Source organism: Homarus americanus, unplaced genomic scaffold (genome assembly GCF_018991925.1).
Source record: "Homarus americanus isolate GMGI-L3 unplaced genomic scaffold, GMGI_Hamer_2.0 scaffold39675, whole genome shotgun sequence".
Lineage (NCBI taxonomy): Eukaryota > Metazoa > Arthropoda > Malacostraca > Decapoda > Nephropidae > Homarus > Homarus americanus.
This window is the reverse complement of record NW_024736071.1, coordinates 15413799-15432787: the sequence shown is the minus strand read 5'-3', so window position 1 is coordinate 15432787 and position 18989 is coordinate 15413799. Positions and strand designations below refer to the sequence as shown.

The following is an 18989-nucleotide window of genomic DNA, read 5'->3' as shown; positions in this document are numbered from 1 at the left end:
ACACACACACACACAGAAGTAAACTAAACCTAAAATAGAATCCTGTATCTTTATTTGGCTTCCTTAAGATAACACTAACTGTAGCCAACAGGCCATTATAGAGCTTCTTCCTGTAGTCTTCTTCTGTAATCTCCGTTAACTGTAGTACTTGTGTCTGTAGCTGTAGTGTTGTTTTATGAGATTAAATTACAAAGAGTGAATGAAACACAAATTAAATGGAACAAAACAAACAAACAACCTTTTTTTTTTGTTATTCTAAGTCAGAAAATTTCGTCTACTTTAATACAACAACAAAACAACAACAACAGCAACAACAACAATGAATTAGAATCTTTCCAAGGAACTTAAAAAAACACAATTAGTGATTTTTCCTTTATTTTGTATAGAAAAATACACAAGTACATAATTTTAAACATTTAGTTCAGTATTACACGCAGAGACGTGACTAGATTAATTTTCTACCCCTTCTTCAGCGACGGCGGCGGCAGGAAGTTCAGTGTCTACCTTCTGCAGTGATCTTTTTAGGGAGGGGGAAGGAGTGGGGGGGTAGAGGGAGGAGAGGTGGGGTTAGATGGAGGAGTGGGGGTAGAGGGAGGAGAGGTGGGGGGTTGATGGAGGAGTGGGGGTAGAGGGAGGAGAGGTGGGGGGTTAGATGGAGGAGAGGTGGGGGTTAGATGGAGGAGAGGTGGGGGGTTAGATGGAGGAGAGGTCGAGGGGTTAGAGGGAGGAGGAGGAGGAGAAAAAAAAAGGAAAAGGAGAGGAGAGGGAAAGAAAAAGGAAGGGGAGGGGGGAGGAGGAGAAGGAGTAGAGAATAGGAAGGAAGTGAAGGAGGGGAGGGGGAAGAAGGAGGAGAAGCAGGAGGAGGAATACTAAAGGAATCAGTTGAATATTTTTAACCATAAGCGAGAATCTGCATTTGGATTTTTTTATTTATTGATATTTTTAGAAGGAGGAATAAGAGGAGGAGGAGGAGGAGGAGAGGGAGGAGGAGGAGGAGGAAGAGGATGTTGATAAATAAGAAAATGTTTGGGTTAGTAACAAAGACAGAGAGAGAGAGAGAGAGAGAGAGAGAGAGAGAGAGAGAGAGAGAGAGAGAGAGAGAGAGAGAGAGAGAGAGAGAGAGAGAGACAGAGAGAGCGAGAGAGAGAGGCAAGATGACCCTCAAACAGTCGGACTCAACACCGGGGGGCAAAAGGAACCGTGTGAATGAAAGACCCAGCCAAGTCATCCTGGCGGCTCCTAAGACGTCCTTCTGCAGGGAGGTGTTAGAGGCCCTACTCCCCCGCCTCCTGACGCTAGGATAGACTCATCACAGGAGCTGGGACTGATGAAAGTGCCGGCAAATCTGAAGTGCCTGTATATCCCGAGTGCCATTTCATTAAACCTTAGAGACGAGATATTGTTTTAGTTGTTGTATTGTGTTGTGTTGTGTTGTGTTGTGTTGTGTTTGGGTGTGTTGTGTTCTGTTTGGGTGTGTTTTGTTGTGTGTGTTGTTTTGTTTTATGTATGTATGTATGTATGTATGTATGTATGTATGTATGTATGTATGTATGGATATATGTATGTATGTATGTTGCATTAAATAAGGATATAATTGCCGGCAAAACTAAAAGTGATTTTTAAAACTTAATTGGCAGTGATCTGTGTGTGTGTGTGTGTGTGTGTGTGTGTGTGTGTGTGTGTGTGTCAGTATCCCACATGTTAATACGCACAGTACACGTGTTTATGTCTGTCTTTATATTTTAACCTCGTGTGCGTGTTGTGCCGGACATACATACATACACTCACCAAGTCGAAAGAAGAAAGATAAAAAAGGAGAAGAGGCAAAGGAAGAGAAGAGGAAAGGAGAAGAGGCATAATTTAATAACAGATCTATCGGGATAATTACAGCAAAAATACAAAATTACATAACATCTGTACTCATAAAAAAGCCAAAAACTACATAACATCTTGTACTCAAAATACAGGAATGGTCAAAATTACATAACATTTCTACCCTAAGGAAAAACAGAAAAAAAAATTCACAGACAGACAGACAGACAGACGTATGGACCTTGTGCCTGGTCTGAAGAATCAACAAGTGTAAAATTATTCAGTTGGAGGTGAGGGAGAGAGAGGGAGAGTGTGAAGAATGTATAACTCTCTCCCTCATACACCACCACCTCACACCCTCCCTGTATAAATAACTAGTGGGGAAAAAGCGTGAGAGAGAGAGAGAGAGAGAGAGAGAGAGAGAGAGAGAGAGAGAGAGAGAGAGAGAGGTATAGTTTGATAAAGATACGTACAGGTCACAGGCTTACAGAAGGGCCAGGTATATTACAGTATAATACAGGTGAATACAAATGGGTTCAATTTAGTAATCAAAATACAGGTGGGTACAGGTGATGGTTAGGTTGACTAGCTGAGATGATCGGCTGAGGTGACTGTCTGAACTGACTGACTGAGACGACTAGAGACAGTCACACTAAGAGAAGAAGGACGACAGGGAGAGAGGGAGGAAGGGAGGGTGTTGACATAGGCATCGTCTCCCTGTACCGTGACACTGAACTACGAGCTGCGGGTTTTTTCTTCCTGTTGGTGTCGTCTGTAGCTTCAACATGTCTAGTGAATACGTGTTGTTAGTGAGCAACTTGGGACAATGTTGCAGTTAGTTTAGCCGCCGGTGGCAGCTGGTGAGTGAGTGTGGCGGCGGCGGTGGCAGACCCCGCGCCGGGTGTGTATTTCAACAAAGTTATGACAGCTTCTGAGACACTCACTTCCTCGTGTAATACTGAAACACATCTCCCAAGATATATAAAACAAAAATCTGAGATTATGAAATACAATGTTATGCAATCACTGGTGACTTACAATGAACGGGACGGTTAGTACTCTGTGATAATGTCTGCGAGACGAGCCTCTAACGTCTCACTCCCTGTAAGGTGTTGAGGCTCTCGCCAGGGGAGGCTCCTGCACGACACAGGAGCCACGTACGTCCAGGTGACCTCCTGACGCAGGTAGTAAACATGGGTTACAACACTACCACGATCTATCACATCCTACCAATACATTATCCGGGAACATCTATCACTGCCTTCACTTCACAGCAACAAACAATATACTGTACTCCACATATGGACTAGACGAAACACTCCTCGGTGTTGAGGCCGGGGTCTGGCGGGGAGTCTGTCAGACCCATGTACAGGGTGTTGTTTGTGGGTTCCAGCCCTCCACCTGCGCCTCCACCAGCAGAGGTGACTGAGTGGTCATAGGACCTGCCACTGGAGCGGTCACTGGAGTGATCAGTGGAGTAGTCGCTCTGCCTCTCCCCGGCGGCGGCGCCGTGTGTCACCCGGAGACTCTTGGTGCGGCGGAAGGTGCCGATGGAAGGCTGGGTACTGGCGGGGTCCTGAGGGTCACCGTGCTCGTCCACCACCTCCTCACTAGTGGTAGGTGGACATGTCTGGCTCATTGGTCGCTTCTTCTTCCGTTTGCTGGCCTTGACAGTCCTCCTGATGGGGGCGTCAATGACGCTGTAATTGTTACTCTTGGGAGAGTGAGGTCGGGAAAAGTAGGTGGGGGGGTGGTGAGGGCTGGAGCCGGTGAAAGGCTCGAGGGAAGTGTATGTATGAAGCGACGAGTTATCGCCGTCGACGTAAGTGTAGGCGGCGTGTGAGTGATGGCGGCAGGTGCACTGTGGGTCTTGACAATCTCGTCCCTGCATCACGATGTAATCACACGAAGGAGGGGAGTAACACGGCCGAGGTGGTGGCGGCGCCTTATACGTCGCCGGGGCCTCCGGCAAGTATGAAGCCCTACGGTCGATCTCCGAGGGCGTGGTGAGGCCAGTGGTGGATGTGAGGACGGAGGAGGAGGATGGGAGTGGTAGAGACGACGGGGGCACCAGGGACGGCAGCGTCGAGGACTTGTACGAGTTGTCGGACACGTACACTGGCAGGCCAGTGTAGGTCTGCCTCTGAGGCATCATTTCCGCTAACTTCTTCCAGAAGTTCTTGTCGCCCCACCGCAGCTTTGAACATTTTCTTATCACTGCCTTTAACTCGGCATCAAAAGAGGAATAGGAAACATTGTCATAATATATGGCAATAATGTTCATGTCATTCTCCTTCAACCCATCGACGTGAGCTTTCTTGAATATGGCATTTTTCCACTCGTTGTCGACGTAGTTCTTGGAGAGCACGACGATGGTTCTTCTGCTGAAGTTGAGCGACTGTGTGATGAACTCTGAGAGACGACTGTTCTCGCTGAAGTCCCTGGAGTGAAGGCAGAGTTTATAGCTGGGGCAGCTGTTCTCCAGCTTAGTCGCTATGACGTCACGCACGTAGCTGGCATCACTGGCACTGTAGCTGATGTAAGCGTCAAAAACCTTCCCGTCCTCCTCCTGGCAGTAAAGCGGGGGGCTACTCATGGCCAGCTTGTTGGCGGCAGCAGCCCTCCTTCGGGCCACCAGCATGGCCACCACCACCAACGCACTGATGAGGGCCACACCCCCACACAGACCCCCCGCCAGGAAGGGTAACTGCCTCTGACCAAACTGGTACTGTGTGACTCTCTCTTGCCCCTTGGTGCAGGAGAACTCTGGCAACACTATACTGGGACCCACCACGCCCGACTCACTGTGCACGCAGAAGACTTCCTCGGGGTCCAGCAGGAGGTACGGCTGCAGGGTCTCCCACTCCCTCAGAGACTCAACAAACTGACAGTCACAGTCCCAGGGGTTGTTGGCCAGAGAGACGCTGGTTAAATAGCGGTTGTTACTCAGGAGCCAAACAGGGAAGTCTATGATAAAGTTGTTATCTAGTCTCAACACCTCTAAGCTCTTCAGGCTCAGGAAGGTGGCGTTGTTGACAAAAGAGAGGCGGTTATTTTGGAGGTAAAGTTCTTTGAGACGATGAAGACCAAAGAACTCAAAACCATTTAACTGTACGATCATGTTATCCTGCAGGTGTAGTGTGCGCAGGGACGTGAGGCCGTGGAAGGTACGGTTCTGAAGTGTCTGAATCTGGGAACTATTGAGGAAGAGTTGCTGGATGCTGTGACGACCGATGAAGTGGTGGGCGTGAAGTACCTGAAGGTTGTTGCCGTCCAGGAGCACCACCGTCGCATCCATCGGTACACGGTCTGGGAGGCGGTCCAGTTGTCCCCCTGAACAGTCCACCAGGTTCATGGACCAAGTGTCATCGTGGAAGCAAGAACAAGCGTCAGGACACTTCATTTGACAGTCACAGGCTATGAAGTCACAACAGTGGCAGAGGGCGAAGCAGTGGGTAGCATAAGGGCAGAGGTAGTTCTCCGGGGACGTGTCCAAGATACGAATCGAGATGGACGTTCCTCCTCGAGAATGTGTGAGAGTACAAGTTACCTGAGCAAGATCTTCGACTCGAGGCTGAAGATAAATGACCTCGGTTGCTTCTGGGGTAGTAATGGTAGTCCCTGACGACCCGTATAGCCATTCCATCTCACAGTCACACACAAACGGGTTGCCAGCCAAGGACACCCGCGCGTTGATGTGGTTACCGATGGTGCCTCGAACACTAATAGACTTGGGGTTAAGTCTCTGTATGGCGTTCAACCGGAAGTCAATGTCTTGTAAATTTAATTTATCCCGGAATGTGTTTGGCAGAACGCGACTTATGTTATTATTGTGCAAAATAACTTTCCTGATAGTGTTGGGGAGTGAGACTTCTGTCAGTCTCGTGATGCCATTATAACTGGCGTCGAGAATTTCTAACGTCAAGACGCTCTGAACCTTGAAGAAGTTACCAAGCTGTTCAATTTTGTTATTCTTTAAATCCAGCTTAATAAGCTGCCTGGGGATGAAGGCGTAGTCAAACATACGGATGTTGTTGTAAGACAAGTCTAGACTCTCTAGGTGCTCCAGGCCGGCGAACACACCATTGATGTCGGTCAACTCGTTCCTGGCCAGCGTGAGGTGGCGCACACTGGGGACCCCGTCGAAGGATCCTTCACTCACTGCCCTTAACTGATTATCCCTCATGTCTAAAGTCTCCAGAGAAACAAGTCCAGCAAATGATCCCTGAGAGATGCCATTCATCTTATTGTAGCTCACATTAAGAGTCTCCAGGTTGCCCAAGCCGCCAAAAAGGAATGGCTGGATGCTAACGATGTCGTTCCTACTCACATCTAAAGCCTTTAAGAAGGAAAGGTTTTCTAAAGCGGTGGGAATCGCCTGCAAGTGGTTGTTTCCAAGGAACACCTCCTTCAGGTTGGAGCTGTGGTGAAGGGCGTGAGGGTGGATTTCTATGAGAGAATTGTTGGTCAAGTGGAGGAGACTCATCCCCACCAGTCCTCTCAAACCACCTTCTTTCAGGCTGAGGATCAGGTTGTGGGAGAGGTCGAGGGCGTAGAGGTTCGAGAGGGAGGTAAAGCTATCATCCTCGAGGCTCTCGATGCTGTTGTGAGAGAGGTCGAGACGCTGTAGGGAGGTCAGATCACGGAGGAGGAGTTGGGTGATGGTGGAGAGAGCGTTGTGAGACAGGTCAAGGATGACCAGCCGACGCAGACCCTTGAATAGGTCCTCGTGGCTGGTGTCCAAGTTGAGTTTATTATGTGAGAGGTCCACCACCTGTAGCCCTTGCAGGCCCTGGAGCACACCCGAATTGAGTGCACTGAGTGAGTTATTGTTGAGGTAAATCCTCTCTAAGGCTACGTTCTCAAAGAAAGTCCCGTTCTGTAGCGCGATAATATGATTATTAGATAAATAGAGCACTTGTAAGGCTGCCATTCCTCTAAAGGCTTCACTGGCTATGAGTCGGACATCATTATTACGAATATAAAGCTCCCTGAGCCCGCCCAGGGCGCGGAAACTGCGTGGAGGAAGCCGCACAAGATCATTGTGGTCCAGGATCAGTTCCTGGAGGGCGTGGCCGCACCCGTCATCTCCAGTCACTTCCTCGTTGACATTAAGAAACCCTGAAAACTGATCACTGAAACTCGTATTAGACATGTTGAGAGCCTGGGCGTCCAGCATCACCTGGTCTGAGAACCCCAGCTCCAGCACGTCCTGAAGGCGGTTATGGGAGAGGTTGAGGTGGTGGAGGGCGGCGGGACCACACAAGGCCCTGGGTGGCAGTGTCCAGATGTTGTTGTGGGCGAGGGAGACTCGCTCCAGGGGCAGCGGCAACGACCCCTCCACCACCTCCATCGCCAACGCAGCCCACTCCCCGTTGTGGGTCGTCACTTCCAGCCTCTGTAGACGACTCAGGCCGTCCAGCGACCCGGGCACCAGACTGTCCAGCTTACATCTCCTGATGGTGAGCTCCTCCAGGCCCTCCACACCCTGCAACACAAGAAACAGTCACTCGGGGCGGGGGGGGATACGGCCAAGACTCTGAAACGCAAGAATTACAGGAAGTACATTAGACTAATAATACTTGACAAATGTACACTTGTACTCTTGAAGAATATTAGTCTGACACACACACACACACACACACACACACACGAATAAAAAGTGTCTATAAGAGAAGCCACAAGAGTTATGGTAGTGACAAGTGACACAGCGCGGGTGGCGGCGGGTGGCGGTGGGTGGCGGCTGACCACACAAAGGAAATCAATAAAATCAGAAGGAGAACTGAACTGACTTTGTGGCGATGACGAGTTGAACAAACTAAAGACGTACAAGTGTTGGTAAGACCTCCTGAGTCACATTGTCTATCTTCTTTACACATACAATACAGGTACAGTCCCCTTCACTAGTGCGTTTACAGGGGCTCGTCATATAAACATTCCACAAATCATTACATTGAGATATTTATTTTAATAATGTTTTATTTTGATTCCACAGTATGTTTACTATTGCAAGTTTCCTTTTGTCGAATGTAAACAAACACAGGGCTGCCACACTGGACAAAATCTGTCGGACGAGCCCCTGTAAACGCATAAATGAAGGGGGACTGTACATATATCGTTTGTACACAAGATCGCATTGATACTAATTCACCCCGAGAGAGAGAGAGAGAGAGAGAGAGAGAGACAGAGAGAGCCATCCCTACGTCACCTCTAATACAGCTCGCCATAAAACATCATCCAACTCGTCACAAACATTACAGTGTGGGTAGCAGTACAAGTCCTCATCATAACATAGGTCGTGTTCAACAACTCTTTTATTTTACTCTAAGCGGAACACAACAGCAGAGAGACATATATAGATTTTTTTGGTATTTATTCCAGAACCCTAAATGATTATTGTCCGTATAATAAACAGTAACATAAAAATGGAATTAAAATATTTCCCTGTATATGTTGTGTAAATATTAAGTTGTCTATAAAAATTTGGTCAACATGAGTAGAAATGAATTTACTATAGTTTTTTTTGTGAGACTTGATGCCTTTTATTCCCTTGAGGTTGAGTGATGTAGAGTAAGGAGAGAGAGAGAGAGACAGAGAGAGAGAGAGAGAGAGAGAGAGAGAGAGAGAGAGAGAGAGAGAGAGATTCAAGTAATATTTAATTAATATTGATGAACATAGGTTAATGGTATTTTCACTCAGGTCAATGGTATCTCGTTCAGGTCAATGGTATCTCGTTCAGGTCAATGGTATCTCGTTCAGGTTAATGGTATCTAGCTCAGGTCAATGGTATTTCGCTCAGGTTAAGGGCACCCCCACTAGAGTAACCTAGCAAATATTCGACGAATCAATTAACACTACAAAAGCTTTATCCATAATCATTAACCAAACTGTAATTTAGTTTTAGTTGTTACAATACTTAAGGCTTTTTAATAATACCTGTAATGTGTCCGTTAATTAACTGGGCCGATTTTTTTATACATACAGAGTACTGATATTATTTACCTGTGTGTGTGTGTGTGTGTGTGGGTGTGTGTGTGTGTGTGTGTGTGTGTTTAATAAGTGCCTCCACCTGACACGGGAATCTTCTCATGTCTTCGTTAAATGTTTATTATTATTGGAACTGTGTCTTAGACGAGAGAGAGAGAGAGAGAGAGAGAGAGAGAGATGACAAAGACTATAAGACACAGAGACCGAAAGAACTATGGAAAGTATAAAACAAATAAGAGACTATAAGATAGAAGTGGAGAGTTAGAAAAAGAAAAAAAGAAAGAAAGACAGAAAAATTAAAAAGATGTCGTTCCTTTTCTGACATCGACCGGGGGATCAAATTTTCAGGTGAGCCAAGACAGGTGTTCCTCTCCTCACCTCTCACCCTCACCCCTCACCCTCACCCCCTCACCCTCCCTTCTACTCGTCAAAAATCTTGAAGTTTACCGGATATCAGGAACGAGGTTGAGACTTTCTGGGAATATCGTCAGTATTTATTATTAGAAACGAAAGTAATATTTTATGATGGTGGTGGTGGTGGTGGTGGTGGTGGTGGTGGTGGTGGTGGTGGTAATAGTAGTAGTAGTAGTAGTGGTAATAATGACAATAATAATAACAATAATAACAGTAACAATAACAATAACAATAACAACAACAATAACAATAACAATAACAATAATAATAATAATAATAATAATAATAATAATAATAATAATAATAATAATAATAATAATAATAATAATAATAATAATAATAATAATAATAATAATAATAATAATAATAACAATAATAATAATAATAATAATAATAATAATAATAATAATCTCCTTTCCCCGTAGATCATTATTCCTCCCTGGTTTATAGAGTCAATTTACCTGAGATATATAACACACAATTAAAAGTTTTGTGGGAGATTTTAACAAGTTGGATCATTACGAAGTACTGGCGAACTACCTCAGCTCAAAGGACGAATGGTGGTGTCGTTGATGATGAAGAGTAAACGTCCTAACTAACGAATACACACACACACACACACACACACACACACACACACACACACACACACCGTATAAAAATGCTGGTCTTGCCTCACAGCTAAACACCGTCCAAACTTCTCACACCGAGTTATTACACCTGCATTGAAGACTCTTAGTATCAATGGAGTCTGACTACTCACACTGAAAGGGACAATCTCAGCTCTCATCACCGCTTATTAACTTCTATACAAGATCTTTCAGTATGTTGGTGTACACTGGGGTTTGTAATATACACATATATGTATACACTCATACACACACATATATGTATGCACTTACACAAACACCTCTACACCCACTACCTTCCTCATCCACTCCCACACACACACACCATGTCGCCCACACCCCCACACACACCATGTCGCCCACACCCCCACACACACACCATGTCGCCCACACCCCCACACCCCACACACCATGTCGCCCACCCCACACACACACACCATGTCGCCCACACCCCCACACACCCCCACACTACCAGACTCGGGCCAATTCTCCTCGCCTGCTGTATTGTAATTAGGTTTTAAAGGAACGCTTCATGGTCGACGTCGCCAGGAATTAGCATGTAAAAGTGTCATAAAACCGACATTAAATTGTTCATTGATAAACTTTTACCGCCAAATGTTGTAGCTTCAAAACCCGCCAAAACCTGATGGTATTGACATAAAAACCTGTGTGTGTGTGTGTGTGTGTGTGTGTGTGTGTGTGTGTGTGTGTGTGTTTGTGCGTGTGTGTGTGTGTGTGTTATTATAATAGTAAAAGTTTCGTGATGTTTTTTTTATGTTTGGCAAGAATTTGTGTGTGGTTTTTTTTGTATTTCATTGGTGTTTTATTGTTAGTTTTTTCTTTCTTTTTTTTATTGTTTGGTGTTTGTGTTTAGGCGAGAGGATTTTAATGGTTTGTTTATTGTTTGTAAATGGATTGTATGTGTTTATTTCGGTCTGTAGTTGTATCTCTCTCTCTCTCTCTCTCTCTCTCTCTCTCTCTCTCTCTCTCTCTCTCTCCCCTCACACCTGGAAACACACCACAGATATCGGACAGCAGCTTGATAGTGAAGGAGAGATCAATAGTGAAGTGAGACACCGGACGTAGAGTGTCCCTGGTGACTCACTGATGATGGAAGAGAGAGAGAGAGAGAGAGAGAGAGAGAGAGAGAGAGAGAGAGAGAGAGAGAGAGAGAGACCCTTGAAGGTTAAGAGGTGGGGGGAAAGTGGACAGGACCTATTACAGTAAATCTACGCGACCACAAAAGATTTAAAGCCAATTTCATATGATGGAGACCAACACCGTAAGTACTCTCTCTCTCTCTCTCTCTCTCTCTCTCTCTCTCTCTCTCTCTCTCTCTCTCTCTCTCTCTCTCTCTCTCTCTCTCTCTCTCTCGTTCTATCTATTTATACATCACGCATATATTTTCTCCTTCCATGTTGAGATAAAAGAGAAGAAGAAGAATGTTAACCCGAAGGAGGAAAAGAAAAAAAATGTTGCTATCTATATTACGAAAGAAAGAAAGAAGAGAGTGTCTATGTTAGGAAGGAGGTAACAGAAGGAGAAGAGAGTGAGAGAGAGAGAGGGGGAAAGAAGGAGGGAGAAGTGAGTAAAGGAGATGATAGGGTAAGAAGGAAGACGAGAGATAGAGAGATAGTGAGAGACAGACAGGGAGAACAATGAAGAAAGATGGATGGATGGAAAAAATAAATAACAACACATTAAGTCAATTTACTAAGTCAGTTCAACATCATCAGAGGTTCAGTGAGTCAGTTTCAATAAGTTAGTTTACTTAGACAAAGAAGCCAGTCAGGTCTCAGGGGTGCTGAACTGACCTGGAAAAAAAAATATATATAAAAAAGATGAATAAACAGGGCTAAAAAAAAGTAATGTTTTATTGATGATGTTAGTTTGAGAGTCAACCAGCCTGGGACGTTGGGAAGTGAGGAATATTTATTTTTTATGTGACGTGTGGGGGAGACAGACAGACAGACAGACAGACAGACAGACAGACAGACAGACAGAAACAGACAGACCGGCAGAGACAAGGAGACAGAGTGAGTGAGAGAGAGTTAGACAGAAAAACGAATATAAAATCTGACAGACAGACGAAACACAGACGGATATAGAGACAGGCAAACAGAGAGACGGGCAAACAGGCAGAAGAAGCGACGAACATATAGAGAAAGAGACAGAGAAACAGACAGACAGACAAAGAGAGAGACAGACAGGTAAAGAAAATGAGAAAATAATACAAAGAAGAAAGACAACGAGAAGAGAAAAATGAAAGAGAGAGAGAAGGAAGGAAACGAAAAGGGAAAAGAAAGAATATGGAAGAGGGACACAGAGAGATAGAGAGAGAGGGAAAGAGAGAGAGAAATGAAAGAAACAAAATGAAAGAGATTGACGGAGAGGATGGAATGGAGAAGAAGAAGAAAATAAAAGAAACCGAATCCATATGAAAGAAGGATGGATAGAGGCGAAAAAGAAAATGAAAGAAAGAAAGAAAGAAAGAAAGAAAGAAAGAAAGAAAGAAAGAAAACACACTAACGAGGTATCATTTCATTCCCTTTTGTAACAAGACACAAAAAAATATCAACAAAATATTTACATTTATTTTCTGAACAAACAAAAAAAACAACAACAAATACTCGGTCGCAGGAAATAATTAGAAGAGAAGAAACAAAAATAGGAAGAGAAAGAGAGAGAGATAGAGGAATAATTTTGTGGATGGATGGATGGATGGATGGATGGATGGATGGATGGATGGCTTTCTGAGTTCCTACATAAGCTGAGGTCATGACGTAGGTAGGAGACACAAGGTTGAGAGAGGAGAGGAAAGTGGGGGTGCAGGGGTGTGAGGAGGGTGGGGTGAGGAGGGATGAGGGGGTGGGGGTGAGGAGGGGTGGGGGAGGTGAGGAGGGGATGAGGGGGTTCGTAACCAAGGGTAATAGGTAGAAGATGGATAAAAGAGAGAGGGGGAGAGAAAGCTTAATCAAGGGGTAATTTGAGGAGAGGTGGTAGATGCAGGTGAGTAAGGAGGGAGGTGAGGGGGGTGAGGGGGATATGAGGGGTTGTAGGGGTAGTAAGGGAAGTAGGAAGCAAAGTGGATGATAAAAGGGGATAATAAAGATACGAGGAAGTAAAGGAAGAAGAGAGAGAGAGAGAGAGAGAGTATATATTATGAAGGAAGTAAGGGGGAGGAGAAGAACATAAGATAGAAACAGGGAGAGATAGAGAGAGAGAAAAAGAAAGAAAGAGAAGAAAGAGAGAGAGGAATAATGGAGGTGGCTGATCTCAGGGGGAAAATTACAGGTGTGTGTGTGTGTGTGTGTGTGTGTGTGTGTGTGTGTGTGTGTGTGTGTGTGTGTGTGTGTGTGTGTGTGTGTGTAAATGTGTGTGTCACGGCCTGGGTGGATGGACGGAGGATATCGCGGCGATTAACTGTCTGGTCCAGGTAGGATAGAGGGTAGTGGGGGAGAGGAGAAAGGGAAGAAGGACAAGAGGAAGGAAGGGAAGAAGAGGAAGGAAGGAAGGGAGGAAAGGGAAGACGAGAGGAAGGAAGGGAGGAAAGGGAAGAGTGATAGGGGAAGGAAGAGGAGAAGGCGAAGACGAAGGAAGGGGAAGGAAGAGGAGAAAGGGAAGATGGAAAGGAGATGGCAAAAGGAAGACGAGGAAGGAGGAAGACATAATAGCTCGGTCAAGAAATAGATTGAAGGATATTAAGTAAAGTAGTGGGGAAAGGGAGAGGAAAATAATAACGTAATGAAGAAAGAAAGAAAGAATTGATAGATGAAAGAAAACGAGAGAAGGGAAAGTAAAGAAAATGGAAGGGATAACTTTGTTCTTTTTCCCCGTCAGTGATACCAATCTGTCCCCGTCAGTGTTACCAATCTTTTACCGTCAGTGTTGCCAAAATCTCTCATCATGAATATTTATAATAATGTGTTGTATCGAGGTCACTTTCTTTCATCCAGAGCGTCGTGCAATATTCGGTAGCCGTGTAAGTCAGCCCAGAACCCACCAAGCCCACCCCAGAACGCACCAAGCCCACCCCAGAACCCACCAAGCCCACCCCAGGAGCGACCATACCCATCCCAAGACCCACTGAACCCACCCAGCCCACCCGAGGAGCCACCAGACCCACCCCAGAACCCACTGAACCCATCTAGCCCACCCCAGGACTCACTGAACCCACCCAGCCCACCCCAGGCATTTAAGGATCAGGTCCAGGGCAGCTGTCACTAACGAAGGGGGAGAGTGCAGAGGGACTTAAGTGTTGGTGATATGATGACCTGGTGACTTAGGCTCCACCGTCATTATCATCGTCATTATCATCGTCATTATCATCGTCATTATCATCGTCATTATCATCGTCATTATCATCGTCATTATCATCGTCATTATCATTATCATCGTCATTATCATCGTCATTATCATCGTCATTATCACTGCCATAACCACTGTCATTATCATTGTTATTTTTCGTCGTCAATAGAATTAGCATTTTCATCGCTACGATTTTGACCACTGACATTACCACTGTCATCAATCTCATTACCACTGTCAACACCACTGTCAATATCACTGTCACCACCACTGTCACCACCACTGTCAATATCAATGTCATTACTACTGTCATTACGGCTGTTTTGTAATTAGGCCGTCCCTGGTTGAGATGGTCCAGTCTTTGCCATCGTTCTTTTAATTACTCGACTGTCTGTGTGTCTTAGGAGGGAGGGAAGGAAGGAGGGGAGTGGAGGTGAGGGAGGGAAGGAAAGAGGGAGAGGAGATGAGGGAGGGAAGGAAGGAGGGGAGGGAGAGAAGGAAGGAGAGGAGGCGAGGAGAGATGGAAGGAGGAAAAAAGAGGAGGAGGGAAAAGGAGATGAAATAGGAAGAAGAGAGAAGGAGAGGGGGAGTAGAAGAAGGGCAGGGAGGAAGAGAAAGAAAGAGACAGAGAAGGAGTAAGAAAGTGAAAGGGAAGTAGGGAGAGAAGGCGCAAGAGGGAGGGAGGAACTTGCTGTTATTGTTGTTATTGTTGTTGTTGTTGTTGTTGTTATGTTATTACTACGCTCCTACAACGAAGGTCATTAAGGGCGTAAAGGTTAGTATACGCCATTATAGAAATTATAAACTAAAACTTTGCGTAAATAAGGAAGAAAGAGATATAACGAAGAGGAAGAAGAGAGAGGTAGGATGATAGGATGTAGGAGGAGGAGGAGTAAAGGAAAGAGGAAAATAAAACGAAGAAATAGATATTGAGGAAAAAAAAACTCCCTCTTGTATGATAAACAATATATACATCAGTCAAGTCAGGAAAGGTTGTTAGGAAGGATAATGAGGTAAAATTAAAAAAAAAAGGACAAAATTAAAAATACCCAAAAAATAGCAAAAATACCAAAATAAAAAAATAGACTGAGGAATAGATGGAAAATAGAAAAAAAAGACGAACAAAAGATGTAAATAATGAATAAAAGGAAAATGAATAAAAATAAGAAATAATAACAAACAAAAGTAATTAATAAAAGCCCCCAAAAAAAATCACAAAGAAAAAATATAAAAAAAACGAAAAACAAAAACGCAAAGGCAATAAAAGCGAAAACAGAAAAGAAAAAAAAACGAAAAAAAAAATCCCAATAATAAAGAAGAAATAGGAATAATAATGAAGAAAATAACAGGACAACGACTTAGGGGTAAAAGTGTGGCTGTGAGGGAATCTTGTATTTTGTAATTAAGTCTGCCATACCGGGGAACTTTTGTGTGGTGGGGGAATTTTATTTTTCCTATTTTTTGACGACGATGATGATGATAACAATTTAGGGTCTCTCTCTCTCTCTCTCTCTCTGTCTTAGGGGTCATTAATGTAGTGGTGATTGGAGTGGTAGTGTAGTGTAGTGTAGTGTAGTGTAGTATAGTGTAGTGTGGTATGGTGTGGTGTGGTGTATAAGGGAAAAGGTCTGGTCTTTCGTTATTCACATGAACATTTCCTCGACAAGGTTCGGGTTATAAACATTTATCTATGTTACTGAAAGATTTATTGAGAGAGGGAGGCGGGAGACCTTTCTTCTGGCATTTTCTCCTATGCACACACACACACACACACACACACACACACACACACACACACACACACACACACACACACACACACACACACACACACACACACACACACACACAACTAATGGTCCTCTACACAGGCTGGGATTACCTCAATCCTTCCCGGTCACGTCCGCTGTAGGCGAATCCGGTCAGAAAATCCGGTTATTTCCCCGTAAAGCGACCGGTTAGGGAAACAAGAGGTGGTAGGGAGGGGGTGGGGTGTAAATAGCGGTTACGGGAAATAGGGGATAAAGTACAGGAAAATGGTAGGATTGATGAAAGTGATGGTGAGTGGAAGAAGAGAAGAAAGTAGTGAGAAGGATAGATAAAGATGAGAGAGAGAGAGAGAGTTGGTAAGCGGTAGCCAGACCTTTCCCCCCTGCAGCTGGCGTTGATGAGAGGTGACGAGTACCCTGTAATCACCTGCGACTCTCATAAAATCCACTCAATGGATTCAGATTGGATTTCTCGTTCTTTATTGCATCCGGAGAGCTTACGCGAACGCCTGTAATTGTTGACGTCACTCTTACTTATAGAAAACGACTTACTGACTCGTAAATCATGTCAGTTTGCCACACGTACACACACAGACACACACATACAGATAAACACATACAAACACATACACACACGTACACAGATAGGTACCAATACGCGTATACGCATATTCATAAACACAATCATATAGACACACAGGCACACACACACACACACACACACACAGGGGACTTGTTGTCACGAGGACTAAAGAAAACGTTTTAAAACAATTTCAACATTTTTTGTTTAGTATTTGTACGTTAAAACACTTGACAATGTTAATTAAAGCTCTTCAGGTGTTTGAGAAATGTTAAAAAAAAGCAATAAATGTTAAAAAAATATATAAATGTTAGTGAAATACCGGAATTTATATACAACTTTTACTGACTTGGAAGTAAGAAAACCTTTTGACAACATTGAGATAAAATGAGTTCTTTAAGACTGTTTTCAGGTGGCTGGGGTGGGGTGGGGTGGGGTGGGGTGGGGTGGGAGGTCAACAAGGTGAGAATGACGAACTGTTGAAGTGTGGTGAGAGAAACGAGTGAATGAGAGGTGTGAGCGAGAGGTGTGAATGAGTGGAGGAGGTGTGAGCTAGAGAAACGAGTGAGAGATGGAGTGATTAAGAGGTGAGGCGCGACAGGTGAGTGTAGACGCTGGTTGGTGTGTTGAGAACTGTGGGTGAGAGGAATGAATGAGTGAGGGTGTTTTCAGGTGTAAATGAGTGGTGTGGTGAGAGGTGGTGGGTGTGGCAGGAATGAATGAGAGGTGTGGACGACAGGTGAGGGTATAAACGCTGGGGGGTGGGGGGTGGGTGGGTGGGGTGGGGTGGGTGGGTGGGAGTGGGGGTGGGTGGGAGTGGGTGGATGGGGAGGTGTGGCCCAGGTATCCTCTCTCAATGATTGCTTTTAATGTCTCTGAAGGTCGGTAATGAGATTCTGGCTATTGAAAGTGTGGAGTCGCAGGGAGCTGAGGTGGAGGGTGGGTGGGGGGTGTGGCGGGGTGTGGGGTGTGTGGCGGGGTGTGGGGGGTTGGGGTGTGGGGGTGTGCGGGGTGTGGGGGGTGTGGCGGGGTGTGGGGTGTGTGGGGGGTGGGGGGTGTTTCTAGTGGTTATGGAGCTGGAGAGAGAGAGAGAGAGAGAGAGAGAGAGGGACCTAGGAGTTTTGGTGATTGGGGAGAGGAAGGAGAGAGATGGGGAGGAACCTGGGGAGTTTAATTCTGTGTGTGGATCAATTTAGTTCATTTCAGCTCTTCTTGATATCCTGAATATATAATTTAGATTCGATTACTGTCTAATAATTCGTACGTCATAGATTGCAATACTTAATAAAAGCATTTAATCGTCTTGTCTGTCTGTCTGTCTGTCTGTCTGTCTGTCCTCAATTTTCTGTTAACAATCATGACAGAGATTTTCCCATCCACACACACACACACACACACCGCCATCATTTCTCATCCCTCATTAAAATCTGCTTTCAAATATTTGGAATTTCTCAACCATCATCCATTTTCACGACTCATCAAAAAAAAAATACGCAAACGGAATCATTCTCTCTTTCTCTCTCTTTCTTTCATTATTTCTTTTATCTGTTTTTTATTCAAGTCAAATCAAAATAAAATTTCTTTTATCTGGCAAAACTATAAACAAGATGTATTGAATGGATATCTGGGTAGAGTATTCTTACGTTTTTCTCACCCCGTTCAATCATACTTACACGTCAACTTTAATAAAACAGGTGTGTGTGTGTGTGTGTGTGTGTGTGTGTGTGTGTGTGTGTGTGTGTGTGTTTACTGCGACAATATAACAGTAAATGACAAGAATTCCTCCGTGTCAACCTAATTTATGCTATCTTACCTGTTACCTGTGATCTCTCTCTCTCTCTCTCTCTTCTCTCTCTCCCCCAAACATCAACTCAGGATTATAAATACATACATCCATTATTACCCCACACACACATACACACACATACACACACACACACACACACACACACACACACACACACACACACACACACACACACACACACACACACACTGAAATATTGGATAATATATAAGATTTTGAATATTTTTATGGCGAGAGAGAGAGTGTGTGTGTGAATGGGGAGTGAGTGAGAAAGGGAGGAGGAGAGAAAGAAAGAGAGGGAAAAATATAGATAAATATATATATATAGAAGGAGTAAATAAGAAGAGAGACGCACAAACAGACAGATATTACAGTGTGAGAGACGTTGTGTTGATTGAAGGGGGGGAAGGGGGTGAGGTGAGGTTGAAGGAGAGGGGTAGGGGTGAGGAGGATGAGGGTGAGGTGGGGAGGGGTGAGGGTGGGGGTGGGGAGGGTGGGGGGGGGGAGGGAGGGTGAGGGGGAGGTGAGGGGAGAGGTGGGGGTAGGGGGGTGAGGAGGGGAGGGGGTGGGGGTGGGGGTGGTGAGGGCAGGGGGGGGTGAGGGGGGGAGGGTGAGGGGGGTGGGGCAGGGGTGAGGGGTGGGGCTGGGGGGGGAGGGGTGAGGGGGTGGGGAGGGGTGAGGCA

At 45.0% G+C, this 18989-nt stretch overlaps 1 protein-coding gene across 1 annotated transcript; it reads right to left on the bottom strand.

Annotated features, from left to right (window-relative positions):
- Positions 1-861: 861 nt before the first annotated feature.
- Positions 862-13989, bottom strand: LOC121871714 (toll-like receptor Tollo). Its single transcript, XM_042374127.1, has 2 exons — positions 13846-13989; positions 862-7300 (listed from the first exon to the last, which is right to left on the bottom strand). The coding sequence occupies exons 1-2, from the start codon at positions 13987-13989 to the stop codon at positions 3119-3121; spliced, it is 4326 nt and encodes a 1441-aa protein (XP_042230061.1). The 3' UTR covers positions 862-3118.
- Between the last annotated feature and the right edge of the window lie 5000 nt (positions 13990-18989).